Source organism: Somniosus microcephalus, unplaced genomic scaffold (assembly GCF_052327205.1).
Source record: "Somniosus microcephalus isolate GS21.2 unplaced genomic scaffold, FLI_Smic_1.0 scaffold145, whole genome shotgun sequence".
NCBI classification, from domain to species: domain Eukaryota; kingdom Metazoa; phylum Chordata; class Chondrichthyes; order Squaliformes; family Somniosidae; genus Somniosus; species Somniosus microcephalus.
In genome coordinates this window covers 194,394-208,234 of record NW_028225332.1, presented here as the reverse complement: position 1 = coordinate 208,234, position 13,841 = coordinate 194,394, and the positions used below count along the sequence as shown (strand labels likewise).

Here is a 13,841-nt window from a genome sequence, read left to right as displayed (position 1 = left end):
CCTCACTGTTTGCCACACCCCTAAGTTTGGTATCATTGGCAAATTTAGAAATTCTACTTTGTATTCCAATATCCAGGTCATTTAAATATATCAAAAAAAGCAGTGGCCCCAGCACTGACCCTTGGGGAACACCACTGTCTACCATCCTCCAGTCTGAAAATCAACCATTTACCACAACTTGCTGTTTTCTGTCCTTAAGCCAATCCCTTATCCAAGCTGCCACTGACCCACCTATTCCATGAACCTCAATTTTGTTAACCAGCCTTCTATGTGGTTCTTTGTCAAATGCCTTCCTAAAATCCATGTAGACAACATCCATTGCATTCCCTTCATCTATTCTCCCTGTTACTTCATCAAAAAATTCAATTAGATTAGTCAAACACGATCTGCCTTTTACAAATCCATGTTGGCTCTCCTTAATTAGCTTAAACCTCTCCAAGCCCCATTAATTTTTTCCTTGATTATTGTTTGTAAAACTTTACCCACCACTGATCTTAAACTGACCGGCCTGTAGTTACTAGGATTGTCCTTACACCCTTTCTTGAACAATGGGGTCACATTTGTCACTTTCCAATCCTCAGGCACCTCCCCATAAACGTCATCCTGTGGTCTTGGTAATGGCCACGGCTATATGTGAGAATTTATAGTTCCAATGAATTCCTGAAGCATAGCGCCCAATCGTGGGATATAAATATACTCCAGGAACTGCCAGTTACAAAAACAAACGCAGAAGGCTACATCTCTGAACATTGGAACAGGAGGAGGCCATTCAGCCCCTCGAGCCTGTTCTCCCATTCAATGAGGCCATGGCTGATCTGCGTCTCAACTCCATTTATCCGCCTTTGCTCCATATCTCTTAATGACCTTCACTAATAAAAATCTAGCAATATCAGTCTTGACTTTTTCACTTTACCCCCAGCCTCAACAGAGCTCCAGATTTCCACTACTCTTTGTGTGAAGAAGTGCTTCCTGACATCGAAACATCGAACAATAGGAGTAGGAGTCGGCCATTCGCCCTTCGAGCCTTCTCCGCCATTCAATATGATCATGGCTGATCCTCTATCGCAATACCATATTCTGGCTCTCTCCCCATAACCCTTGATGCCTTTTGTGTCTAGAAATCTATCTACAGGAAACTTTGTGTTATCCGGAGGCTAAATGTCCGGCAAGCTCGAGCCACCGGCAAAAATCAGGAGCCGTATTTTTTCTTTTTGTTTCTTTTCGTTGCTTTTTTCTCAACAGTCAAGCTCTGCAAGGTCTGTAGCTAAGCAACAGCTTCAGCTAGAGATGCTACAGAGAGGCTTGCCGACTGTTTAGAAGCTGTTGCTAAGCAACAGTGTTTGTTGTCAGATACGGAGATGAAAACCTCCGTATGCTTCAACATTACAGCTGGAGTGTCCGGCAGTTTTGAGGGAACGGCAACAGCTGAGTCCCGTCGGTGCCGGATAGCACAAAGTTTCCTGTATCTCCTTCTTAAATATATTCAGTGACTTGGCCTCCACAGTCTTCTGTGGTAGAGAATTCCACAGGTTTACTGCCCTCTGAGTGAAGAGATTTCTCCTCATCTCAGTCCTAAATGTCCTACCCCGTATCCTGAGACGGTGACCCCTCGTTCTAGACCCCCCCCAGCCAGGGGAAACATCCTCCCTGCATCCAGTCTGTCTAATCCTGTCAGAATTTTATACGTTTCAATGAGATCCCCTCTCATTCTTCTAAACTCTAGTGAATACAGGCCTAGTCGACCCGATCTCTCCTCATACGACAGTCCTGCCAACCCAGGAATCAGTCTGGTGAACCTTCGCTGCACTCCCTCTATGGCAAGTATATCCTTCCTTAGTCACCGCCTGCCACCCCGAAGTGGAGTGCAGCAGAGAATGAGAGAAAATTCCCCAGTGCTGTTGCCACACCGCTGCACCTGGATGTATCTCCATCTCACCAGGACAGCCGTTGGCTGCTCCAGCCTCACCTGCCATGTACAAATGACGTGGGGGGCATAGCGCCAGATTTAGCTGGCATCTGTCCTCTTACAGCCTCTTTATAGTAGCAGGAGGCCCCCGGAAATGAGAGTAACCCGTGCATCAGAGGTGATGCTTGAGCCAGGGAAATGGGTGGGATGGGGTCGGGTGTGGGGGGGACGGGGGATGGGTGTGGAGGGGATGGGGGACGGGTGTGGGGGCAACGGGGGATTGGGTGTGGGGGGGACAGGGGAATGGGTGTGGGGGGGATGGGGGACGGGTGTGGGGGGGACGGGGGACGGGTGTGGGGGGGACGGGGGACGGGTGTGGGGGGGACGGGGGACGGGTGTGGGGGGGACGGGGGACGGGTGTGGGGGGGACGGGGGACGGGTGTGGGGGGGACTGGGGACGGGTGTGGGGGGGGGCGGGGGACGGGGGACGGGTGTGGGGGGGACGGGGGGGACGGGGGATGGGTGTGCTGGTCCACCTGAACAGAAGAAGCTCTGAGTATCAGCATGTTGTTGGATTATTGATAACCGCGCCCAACGCTGATGCCCTCAGCAGTCACGGGACGGTGCTCAGAAATCTTCCCCTCCCTTGCCCAGGTCAATGAGCCCAATTGTCGTGCCCTCACCATGCCCTATATCATCTAAGTCAGCACAGCAAGGCTGAAAGGTGGTCTTTGTGTTGTACAAGGCTGACTACTGGCCTGTTCTGATGTGAACCCTCTCTCTCCAATAACAGAACTGTTAATGTTTGAGCCAATCCAGTTGTGCGAATTCTCATTGCAGGAAACATCAGCATGTCGGACAAGCAGTGTCACGTGACCGAGCTCCACAGCCAACAGCAAGTGTCCCTTTGCTTTGATGTGATGGTGCAGTCCCAGGTCAATTGGGAGAAGTTTCTGATGCCAGCACCCACATCTGTCGCTATTTTGGGTGAACTGGTGCATCTGGCTACGAGGATGGAGGACTTCAAACTAAACCAAGGCAGTGCAGGCAAGAAATCCCTGTTTAAACGTCCAGATTCATTCAAGAGGTGCCTGATGGAGGTTTGCAACCAAACCGTAAACTCGTTTCAACAGACCCGCACTAATCTGAACAAAATCCGCATGTGTTGTGAGGACCTCCTTGTCCATGTGAAGAATGTGGGTGAAGGGACATCTCTGAACAAAGACCTTCCCAAGCAGCTGCAGAACATTCGGGTTTGTGCAGACAAATCCAAAACATGTGCCGAATCTGTGGAAAAGGAGCTCTCCAATCTCAGCGATCTACTGAGTGAGCTGCTGGAGACCTGTACAGATTCCCAGAGTATCAGCCAGGATAAGCTGGGGGAAGTAAGGAAAGTCCTGTCGGAAACACAACAGAAGAATGAGTTAGTAGAGGAGAAGAAGTGCAATTTACAGAAGCAATGGATCGAGGCTTCCCGAAAACGTGAGGAAGTCACCAGTGAATACGACAATGTAAGGGCGAGTGCTCTCATTGATCAGTTCTGTTTGGAAGGACTGAAACAGATGAAGAAGCTTCTCCCAAAGATTGTTGATCTTTTGAGCAATGTGACCAGCCCAGTGCTTCTGGTGGTGGAGCTGGGGAAAGGGTTGATCTTTCTCATACAACTGGTGTCTGAGCTGAAAGACAAAGAATCCTCTGAATCAAACCCTGAAATCAGCAGTTTCCTCAGCAAGGTTAGAGAGGAAGCCTCACTGAAGATCAAGGAAGTCCAATCCCAGTTGGAGGAGTCGCAAAAAATGTACAATGAATGTCACCAAAATATGAAAAGTTCGTGTGATGAGAGTGAGACGTTGTTGAGAGAGATAAAGAACAATCAGGCACAAGAGATGGATATCAGCACACGTGTAGCGTTGATGGCTAAAGGGCTTGGGGCACTGGGGAGCATCAAGTCCAACTGGTCAGAGATGATCAACTTCATTCATATCATACCAAAATTAACTGAAGGTTGCCAGAAGACATTTAAGAGACTTAGTGCGGTGAGTGGTGAAGGCACGCAGGGTGCTCCAGGTGCGTTAGCCAGTAGTCAGATGATGAACTTTCAAGTGTCCCAGGCAGTCAGCATCATGACCCACATCGGTGACATGTCAAAAACCTATGTGGAGATTCACGACAAGTACCTTGCAGGTCAACTGGGCGAGCTGAGCTCATTGCTGGGCGGGCAGGGGTCTGAATACAAGTTTAAGAAGGTCCAGGATAAATGTGATGAAGCAAGAAAGGAAATCCATCACAGGGCCGCTGTGAATCAGGAGCAACTTCAGAAGAATGCCCAGCAGGGAAGTGAAGCCATTGCTAAACTTACAGACCTGCTGCTGCCCAGGAAGTGAATGGAAATCCTGCAATGAAACATATTCTCAGCTGTGCGAGTGACCAACCCCTGGAATCTCCAATCCAATCATCAACCACCTCTCCCAACCCCTGGAATCTCCAATCCAATCACCAACCACCTCTCCCAACCCCTGGAATCTCCAATCCAATCATCAACCTCCTCTCCCAACCCCTGGAATCTCCAATCCAATCATCAACCACCTCTCCCAACCCCTGGAATCTCCAATCCAATCATCAACCTCTTCTCCCAACCCCTGGAATCTCCAATCCAATCCAATTAAGGGTTACGGGGAGCGGGCAGGAATTTGGACATGAGCCTAGGTTCGGATCGGTCATGGCCCTGTGGGTAGCGGAGCGGGCCCAGGGGCCGTGTAGCCTGATCCTGCTCCTATTTCATGTGTCTAATTCTGTTAGATTCAGGAGATGGTTCTGTGATAGTGGATTGGCGGTTAGGATCAGATCAGCCATGATCTTATTGAATGGCGGAGCAGGCTCGAGGGGCCGATTGGCCTACTCCTGCTCCTATTTCTTATGTTCTTATGTTCTTATCAACCTCTTCTCCCAACCCCTGGAATCTCCAATCCAATCATCAACCACCTCTCCCAACCCCTGGAATCTCCAATCCAATCATCAACCACCTCTCCCAATCCCTGGAATCTCCAATCCAATCATCAACCACCTCTCCCAACCTCTGGAATCTCCAATCCAATCATCAACCACCTCTCCCAACCCCTGGAATCTCCAATCCAATCATCAACCACCTCTCCCAATCCCTGGAATCTCCAATCCAATCATCAACCACCTCTCCCAACCTCTGGAATCTCCAATCCAATCATCAACCACCTCTCCCAACCCCTGGAATCTCCAATGCAATCATCAACCTCCTCTCCCAACCCCTGGAATCTCCAACCCAATCATCAACCTCCTCTCCCAACCTCTGGAATCTCCAATCCAATCATCAACCACCTCTCCCAACCCCTGGAATCTCCAATCCAATCATCAACCACCTCTCCCAACCCCTGGAATCTCCAATCCAATCATCAACCACCTCTCCCAACCCCTGGAATCTCCAATCCAATCATCAACCTCCTCTCCCAACACCTGGAATCTCCAATCCAATCATTACCATCCTCTCCCAACCCCTGGAAACTCCAATCCAATCATCAACCTCCTCTCCCAACCCCTGGAATTCCGGTGACCTTCCATTTGAGGTGAGGGAATGTGAAAGTTCTGATTAAATCCCGCGGGCAGGTCCGGAGAATTCTTTGATTGAATTACTGCAAAGTTTTGAAGGATTCTGGAAGATCCAATCAGACAGAATAGTCATCAATTGATCATGTTTGATTGGTGTTTGCTTTCTCTGTCCCTTTTAAGCTTATATTGAAATCTGAAAAAAAATTAATCACATTAATCTGATTTTTACGATTATCTGTGCCACTGATTAATTTCCTCCTCTCGCAGTTTTAAATACTTTAACCATCAACTTTACACAGTTATGAAATTCACCAAAAGTATAGAAACAGTCAAACAACTCCCCTGCTCTACTTTGAGATAGTGGCCATGGGATCTCTCAGTACTGACCCTCTGACTGTGCAGCGCTCCCTCAGTACTGCCCCTCTGACAGTGTGGCGCTCCCTCAGTACTGTCCCTTCCACAGTGCGGCGCTCCCTCAGTACTGCCCCTCTGACAGTGTGGCGCTCCCTCAGTACTGCCCCTCCCACAGTGCAGCGCTCCCTCAGTACTGTCCCTTCCACAGTGCGGCGCTCCCTCAGTACTGCCCCTCTGACAGTGTGACGCTCCCTCAGTACTGCCCCTCTCACAGTGCAGCGCTCCCTCAGTACTGCCCCTCCGACAGTGCGGCGCTCCCTCAGTACTGCCCCTCCCACAGTGCGGCGCTCCCTCAGTACTGCCCCTCCCACAGTGCAGCGCTCCCTCAGTACTGCCCCTCCGGCAGTGCGGCGTTCCCTCAGTACTGCCTCTCCGACAGTGCAGCGCTCCCTCAGTACTGCCACTCCCACAGTGAAGCACTCCCTCATTAGTGCCCATTCGACAGTGCAGCGCTCCCTCAGTACTGCCACTCCCACAGTGCAGCGCTCCCTCAGTAGTGCCCATTCAACAGTGCAGTGCTCCCTCAGTACTGCCTCTCCGACAGTGCAGTGCTCCCTCAGTACTGCCCCTCCGACAGTGCAGCGCTCCCTCAGTACTGCCCCTCCCACAGTGCAGCACTCCCTCAGTACTGCCCCTCTGACAGGGCAGCGCTCCCTCAGTACTGCCCCTCCCACAGTGCGGTGCTCCCTCAGTACTTTCCCTCCGACAGAGCAGCGCTCCCTCAGTACAGCCACTCCCACAGTGCGCCGCTCCCTCAGTGGTGCCCCACTGACAGTGCGGCGCTCCCTCAGTACTGCCCCTCAATTACAAGAGGAATGCAGGGAACAGCACCAACCGCTTATACATGGCCTTCTTTGATCTCACAAAGGCCTTCGACACTGTCAACTGTGAGGGATTATGGAGTGTCCTCCTCAAATTTGGCTGCCCTCAAAAGTTTGTCACTATCCTTCGCCTGCTTCACGACGACATGCAAGCCGTGATCCTAAGTAATGGTTCCACCACAGACCCAATTCACGTACGAACCGGGGTCAAGCCAGGCTGTGTCATCGCACCAACACCCTTCTCGATCTTCCTTGCTCTAATGCTCCATCTCACCCTCAGTAAGCTCCCCACTGGAGTGGAGCTAATTTACAGAACAAACGGGAAACTGTTCAACCTCCGTCGCCTCCAGTCCAGATCCAAGGTCGTCCCATCCTCTGTCGTCGAATTACAGTACGCAGACGATGCTTGCGTCTGCGCTCACTCGGAGGTCGAACTCCAAACCTTCGTCAACACCTTCACCAAAGCATACGAGAGCATGGGCCATACACTAAACATCCGTAAGACAAAGGTCCTCTACCAACCTGCCCCCACCACACAGTACTACCCCCCGATTATCAAAATCCACGACAAAGCATTGGAAAACGTGGACCACTTTCCATACCTCGGGAGCCTACTGTCAACAAGGGCAGACGTCGACGACGAAGTCCAACACCACCTTCAGTGTGCCAGTGCAGCCTTCAGTCGCCTGAGGAAGAGAGTGTTTGAAGACCAGGACCTCAAACCCAGCACTAAGCTCATAGTCTACAGAGCAGCAGTGATACCCGCCCTGCTGTATGCCTCAGAGACGTGGACCATGTACAGCAAGCACCTCAAAGCACTGGAGAGGTACCACCAATGCTGCCTCCACAAGATCCTGCAAATCCATTGGCAGGATAGGCGCACCAACATCAGTGTTCTTGCTCAGGCCAACATCCCCAGCATCGAAGCTCTGACCACGCTCAATCAGCTCCGATGGACGGGTCACATTGTCCGCATGCCCGATACGAGACTCCCAAAACAAGCGCTCTACTCGAAGCTCCAGCACGGCAAGAGAGCCCCAGGTGGGCAGAGGAAACGCTTCAAGGACACCCTCAAAGCCTCCTTGAAAAAGTGTAACATCCCCACCGACACCTGGGAATCCCTGGCCCAAGACCGCACAAAGTGGAGGAGAAGCATCCGGGAAGGCGCCGAACACCTCGAATCTCTTCGCCGGGAACAAGCGGAAGCCAAGCGCAGGCAGCACAAGGAGCGCACGTCAACCCAAGCACCCCACCCACCTGCCCCTTCAACCACCGTCTGCCCCACCTGTGACAGAGACTGTAGGTCCCGCATTGGACTCATCAGTCACCTGAGAACTCATTTTTAATGTGGAAGCAAGTCATCCTCGGTTCCGAGGGACTGCCTAAGAAGAAGAAGCTCCATCAGTACTGCCCCTGCGACAGTGCGGCGCTCTCTCAGTACTGCCCCTCCGCCAGTGCAGCACTCCCTCAGTAGTGCCCCTCCGACAGTGCAGCACTCCCTCAGTACTGCCCCTCCGACAGTGCAGCACTCCCTCAGTACTGCCCCTCCGACAGTGCGTCACTCCCTCAATACTGACCCTCCGACAGTGCGGCGCTCCCTCAGTACTGCCTCTCCGACAGTGCAGCGCTCCCTCAGTACTGCCCCTCCATCAGTGCGGCATTTGATCAAGTGTGGCATCAAGGAGCCCTAGCAAAACTGAAGTCAATGGGAATCAAGGGGAAAACTCTCCATTGGTTGGAATCATACCTAGCACAAAGGAAGTTGGCTGTGGTTGTTGGAGGTCATTCATCTCAATCACATGACATCACTACAATAGTTCCTCAGGGCAGTGTCCTAGGCCCAACCATCTTCAGCTGTTTCAACAATGACGTTCCCTCCATCATAAGGTCAGAAGTGGGGATGTTCGCTGATGATTGCACACTGTTCAGCACCATTCGAGACTCGTCAGATACTGACGCAGTCCGTGTCCATATGCAGCAAGACCTGGACAACATTCAGACTTGGGCTGACAAGTGGCAAGTAACATTCGCACCACACAAGTGCCAGGCAATGACCATCTCCAACAAGCGAGACTCTAACCATCTCCCCTTGACATTCAATGGCATTATCATCGCTGAATCCCCCACTATCAACATCCGGGGAGTTACCATTGATCAGAAACTGAACTGGACCAGCCATATAAATACTGTGGCTACAAGAGCAGGCCAGAGGCTGGGAATTCTGCGGCGAGTGTCTCACCTCCTGACTCCCCAAAGCCTTTTCACCATCTACAAGGCACAAGTCAGGAGTGTGATGGAATACTCTCCACTTGCCTGGATGAGTGCAGCTCCAACAATACTCAAGAAGCTCGACACCATTCAGGATAAAGCAGCCCGCTTGATTGGCACTCCATCCAGCACCTTCAACATTCACTCCCTCCACCACCGGCGCACTGTGGCTGCAGTGTGTACCATCTACAAGATGCACTGCAGCAACTCGCCAAAGCTCCTTCAGCAGCACCTTCCAAACCCGCGACCTCTACCACAAGGGCAGCAGACGCATGGGAACATCACCACCTACAAGTTCCCCTCCAAGCCACATACCATCCTGACTTGGACCTGTATCGCCGTTCCTTCACTGTCTCTGGGCCAAAATCCTGGAACTCCCTTCCTAACAGCATTGTGGGTGTACCTACACCATATGGACTGCAGCGGTTCAAGAAGGCGGCTCACCACCACCTTCTCAAGGGCAATTAGGGATGGGCACTAAATGCAGGCCTTGCCAGCGACGCCCACATCCCATCAATGAATAAAAAAAATCCCTCAGTACTGCCCCTCCGACAGTGCGGTGCTCTGTAAGAAAGGAGGAAATCTTCATTTCTGTGTCTCCCTACTAACTAACCTGAACTAAATCAGTTGATTCTATTGCTAATTTTAGTTTAATGATTTCATTATGTTATTGCTGCAATTATAATCATACTTGTAAACCCTACTGTTAGATGCCCTGGGTAGACTAGGTTAGATTTTAAAATGGAAGAGACCGAAGTGCTGGGCCTTGGTTGGCGAAGTTAAAGATGTATTCCTGGCAGAACAAGGGGTTACACACGAGAGGCCCGGGCTGACTGGGGTTGACCCGTGGAGATTGCGTCTTCTACCCAGGGCCCAACAAGTAATAGATACCTTGATTGTGCTTTGTTTGACTACTGCTCAGGTGCTGTAATGTATCAATCTCTCTCTTTCACTGAATAAAATATAATTACTGTCAACAAATCGAGGCAAGTCGAATCTATTGGAACATAGGAGGAAAACGGTAAATTGGCGCAGACCCGGAAAATCAGCAGCTCCCTCAGGACTGCCCCTCTGACAGTGCAGCACTCCCTCAGTACTGCCTCTCCGACAGTGTGGCGCTTCCTCAGTACTGCCCCTCTGACAGTGTGGCGCTTCCTCAGTACTGCCCCACTGACAGTGCAGCACTCCCTCAGTACTGCCCCTCCGACAGTGCAGCGCTCCCTCAGTACTGCCCCTCCGACAGTGCGGCGCTCCCTCAGTACTGCCCCTCCGACAGTGCGGCGTTCCCTCAAGACTGCCCCTCTGACAGTGCAGCACTCCCTCAGTAATGCCTCTCCGACAGTGTGGCACTTCCTCAGTACTGCCCCTCCAACAGTGTGGCGCTCCCTCAGTACTGCCCCTCTGACAGTGCGGCGCTCCCTCAGTACTGCCCCTCCGACAGTGCGGCGCTCCCTCAGTACTGCCCCTCCGACAGTGCGGCGCTCCCTCAGTACTGCCCCTCCGACAGTGTGGTGCTCCCTCAGTACTGACCCTCCGAAAGTGCAGTGCTCCCTCAGTACTGCCCCTCTAACAGTGCAGCACTCCCTCAGTACTGCCCCTCTGACAGTGCGGCGCTCCCTCAGTACTGCCCCTCCGACAGTGCAGCACTCCCTCAGTACTGCCCCTCTGACAGTGCAGCACTCCCTCAGTACTGCCCCTCCGACAGTGCGGCGCTCCCTCAGTACTGTCCCTCCGACATTGCAGCACTCCCTCAGCACTGCCCCTCCGACAGTGCAGTGCTCCCTCAGTACTGCCTCTGCGACAGTGCAGCACTCCCTCAGTACTGCCCCTCCGACAGTGCGGCGCTCCCTCAGTACTGACCCTCCAACAGTGCGGCGCTCCCTCAGTACTGCCCCTCTGACAGTGCAACACTCCCTCAGTACTGCCCCCCTGACAGTGCGGCACTCCCTCAGCACTGCCCCTCCGAAAGTGCAGTGCTCCCTCAGTACTGCTCCTCTGACAGTGCAGCACTCCCTTAGTACTGCCCCTCTGACAGTGCGGCGCTCCCTCAGTACTGCCCCTCTGAAATAAAGAATAGATTTGCCTTCCAAAGCTAGGCTTTATTAACTTTAAAATCTGCAGCACATCTTCCCACATCCAGTCCCAACCAAAGCTGGAAAAGAACTGAATTTAAGGTGGCCACAACACATCATGTGATCATCAACTCCCAATGAGATTACAACATATATCCCAAGGCAGTTAACAAACAACCAATCACAATACTTTTACTAAACAAGGAATAATCACCACATTCACCCCTCTTAAAATATGCTCCACCTAAATAACATAGAGATAGGAACAGGAGTCGGCCATTCGGCCCTTCGAGCCTGCTCCGCCATTCAATGAGATCATGGCTGATCTTCGTCTGAGATCATAGCTGATCTTACCAGTTCAGTACCCCGTCCCCGCCTTTTCTCCGTAACCCTTAATCCCCTTAGCCTTCAGAAATATATCCAATTCTCTCTTGAAAATATTTATTGAATTAGCCTTCACAGCCCTCTGTGGCAGGGAATTCCACAGGCTCACCACTCTTTGAGTGAAGAAATTCTTCCTCATCTCTGTTTTAAATGATTTGCCCGCTATTTTTAGACTGTGGCCCCTGGTTCTGTGCTCCCCTGCCATTGGAAACATTCTCTCTGAATTCAACCTGTCCAGGCCTGCCATAATTTTATATGTTTCGATGAGATCCCCTCTCAATCTTCTAAACTCCAGTGAGTACAAGCCCAAACTATTCAATCTCTCCTCGTAGGTCATTCCCGCCATTCCAGGTATCAGCCTGGTGAATCGCCGCTGCACTCTTTCCATGGCAAGAACATCCTTCCGCAGATGGGGCGACCAAAACTGTACACAATACTCCAGATGCGGTCTCACCAGCACCTTGTACAGCTGTAGTAAGGTATCCCTATTCCTATACTCGAACCCCCTTGATATGAAGGCCAACATACCATTTGCCTTCTTAATCGCCTGTTGCACCTGCATGCTCTCCTTCAGTGACTGGTGCACAAGAACACCCAGGTCCCTCTGCACTTCCCCATCTCCCAATCTATTGCCATTTAGATAATAATCCACCCTCCTGTTTTTACCCCCAAAGTGGATAACCTCGCATTTATCCACATTATAGTGCATCTGCCACGTATCCGCCCATTCCCCCAACCTGTCCAAATCGCACTGTAGCCTCCTGACATCCTCATCAGAGCCCACCCCTCCTCCTAGTTTAGTGTCGTCAGCGAATTTGGAAATATTGCATCCAATTCCCTGATCCAGATCATTTATATATATTGTGAACAGCTGGGGTCCCAGGACAGATCCTTGCGGCACCCCGCTGGTCACTGCCTGCCACTCCGAAAACGAGCCGTTTATTCCAACTCTCTGTTTTCTATCCGCCCGCCAGTTCTCTATCCACGTTAATACTTTGCCCCCAATCCCATGAGCCTTAATTTTGCATGATAATCTTTTGTGTGGAACCTTATCGAAGGCTTTCTGGAAGTCAAGGTACACCACATCCACTGGCTCTCCCCCATCTATTTTACCAGTTACTTCCTCAAAAAATTCCAGCAGATTAGTCAAACACGATTTACCCTTTGTAAATCCATGTTGACTCTGTCCGATCCTTTCCCCATTTGTCAAGTGCTCCGCTATTTTATCCTTAATAATGGACTCTAGCATTTTGCCCACAACCGATGTAAGGCTTACTGGTCTATAATTCCCTGCTTTCTCTCTACCCCCCTTTTTAAATATTGGGGTAACATTAGCTACCCTCCAATCCACGGGTACTGTTCCCGAGTCAATGGAGTTCCGGAAGATGATCCTTAGAGCATCTGCTATCTCCAGGGCCACCTCCTTAAGTACCCTAGGATGTAGTTTATCAGGCCCCGGGGATTTGTCGGCCTTCAGTCCCCTCAACTTACCCAACACCATATCCCTAGAGATACTAATTTCTGTCAGCTCCTCCCTCTCATTAGTCCCTATGTTTGTCGATATTCCTGGGAGGTTATTTGTGTCCTCCTTTGTGAATACAGAACCAAAGTATGAGTTTAATTGGTCTGCCATTTCCTTATTCTCCATTATATATTCTCCCGAATCGGACTGCAAGGGACCGACTTGGGATTTTACCAGTCTTTTCCTCCTGATATACCGATAAAAGCTTTTGCAGTCTGTCTTTATGTTTGCTGCAAGTTTACTTTCGTATTCTATTTTCCCCTTCCTGATTAATCCCTTTGTCCTCTTTTGCTGTATCCTGCACTGCCCCCAATCTTCCGGTCTGGTGCTTTTTTTTGCCAGTTGATATGCCCTTTTTTTTGATTTTATGCTGTCCCTAATTTCCCTCGTTATCCACGGTTGAGTCACCTTTTTAGGTTTATTTTTATGCCAAACCGGTATAAACATGTTCTGGAATTCTTCCATTCTATCTTTGAATGCTTGCCATTGTCTGTCCACTGTCAATCCCCCCAGAAACACCACCCAATCAATCTTACCCAATTCCCGTCTCATACCCTCGTAATTCCCTTTATTTAAGTTCTGGACCTTAGTCTCTGATTCAATTTCCTCACTCTCCATCTCGACTGAGAGCTCGATCATATTATGATCGCTCTGACCCAAGGGGCCTCGTACAAGAAGATTGCTGATAAGTCCCTTCTCATTGCACAATACCCAGTCTAAAATGGCCTGATCTCGAGTCGGCTCCTCGACATATTGGTCCAGATAACCGTCCCGAAAACATTCCAGGAATTCCTCCTCCTCAGAATTTTTACTAATTTGGGTAGTCCAATCAATATGTAAATTAAAGTCACCCATGATGACAGCTGTGCTCTTAT

At 50.7% G+C, this 13,841-nt stretch overlaps 1 protein-coding gene across 1 annotated transcript; it reads left to right on the top strand.

Moving 5' to 3' along the window:
* The first annotated feature begins 2,433 nt into the window (after positions 1 to 2,433).
* On the top strand, positions 2,434 to 9,969 carry LOC147082197 (uncharacterized). Its single transcript, XM_085980405.1, has one exon. It carries the CDS (start codon positions 2,758 to 2,760, stop codon positions 4,288 to 4,290), a length of 1,533 nt encoding a protein of 510 aa, XP_085836531.1. The 5' UTR covers positions 2,434 to 2,757; the 3' UTR covers positions 4,291 to 9,969.
* The last annotated feature ends 3,872 nt before the right edge of the window (positions 9,970 to 13,841 follow it).

Coding starts and splice junctions, on each gene's coding strand:
- LOC147082197 (XM_085980405.1), top strand. CDS start 2,758: ATGTCGGACAAGCAGTGTCACGTGACCGAGCTCCACAGCCAACAGCAA.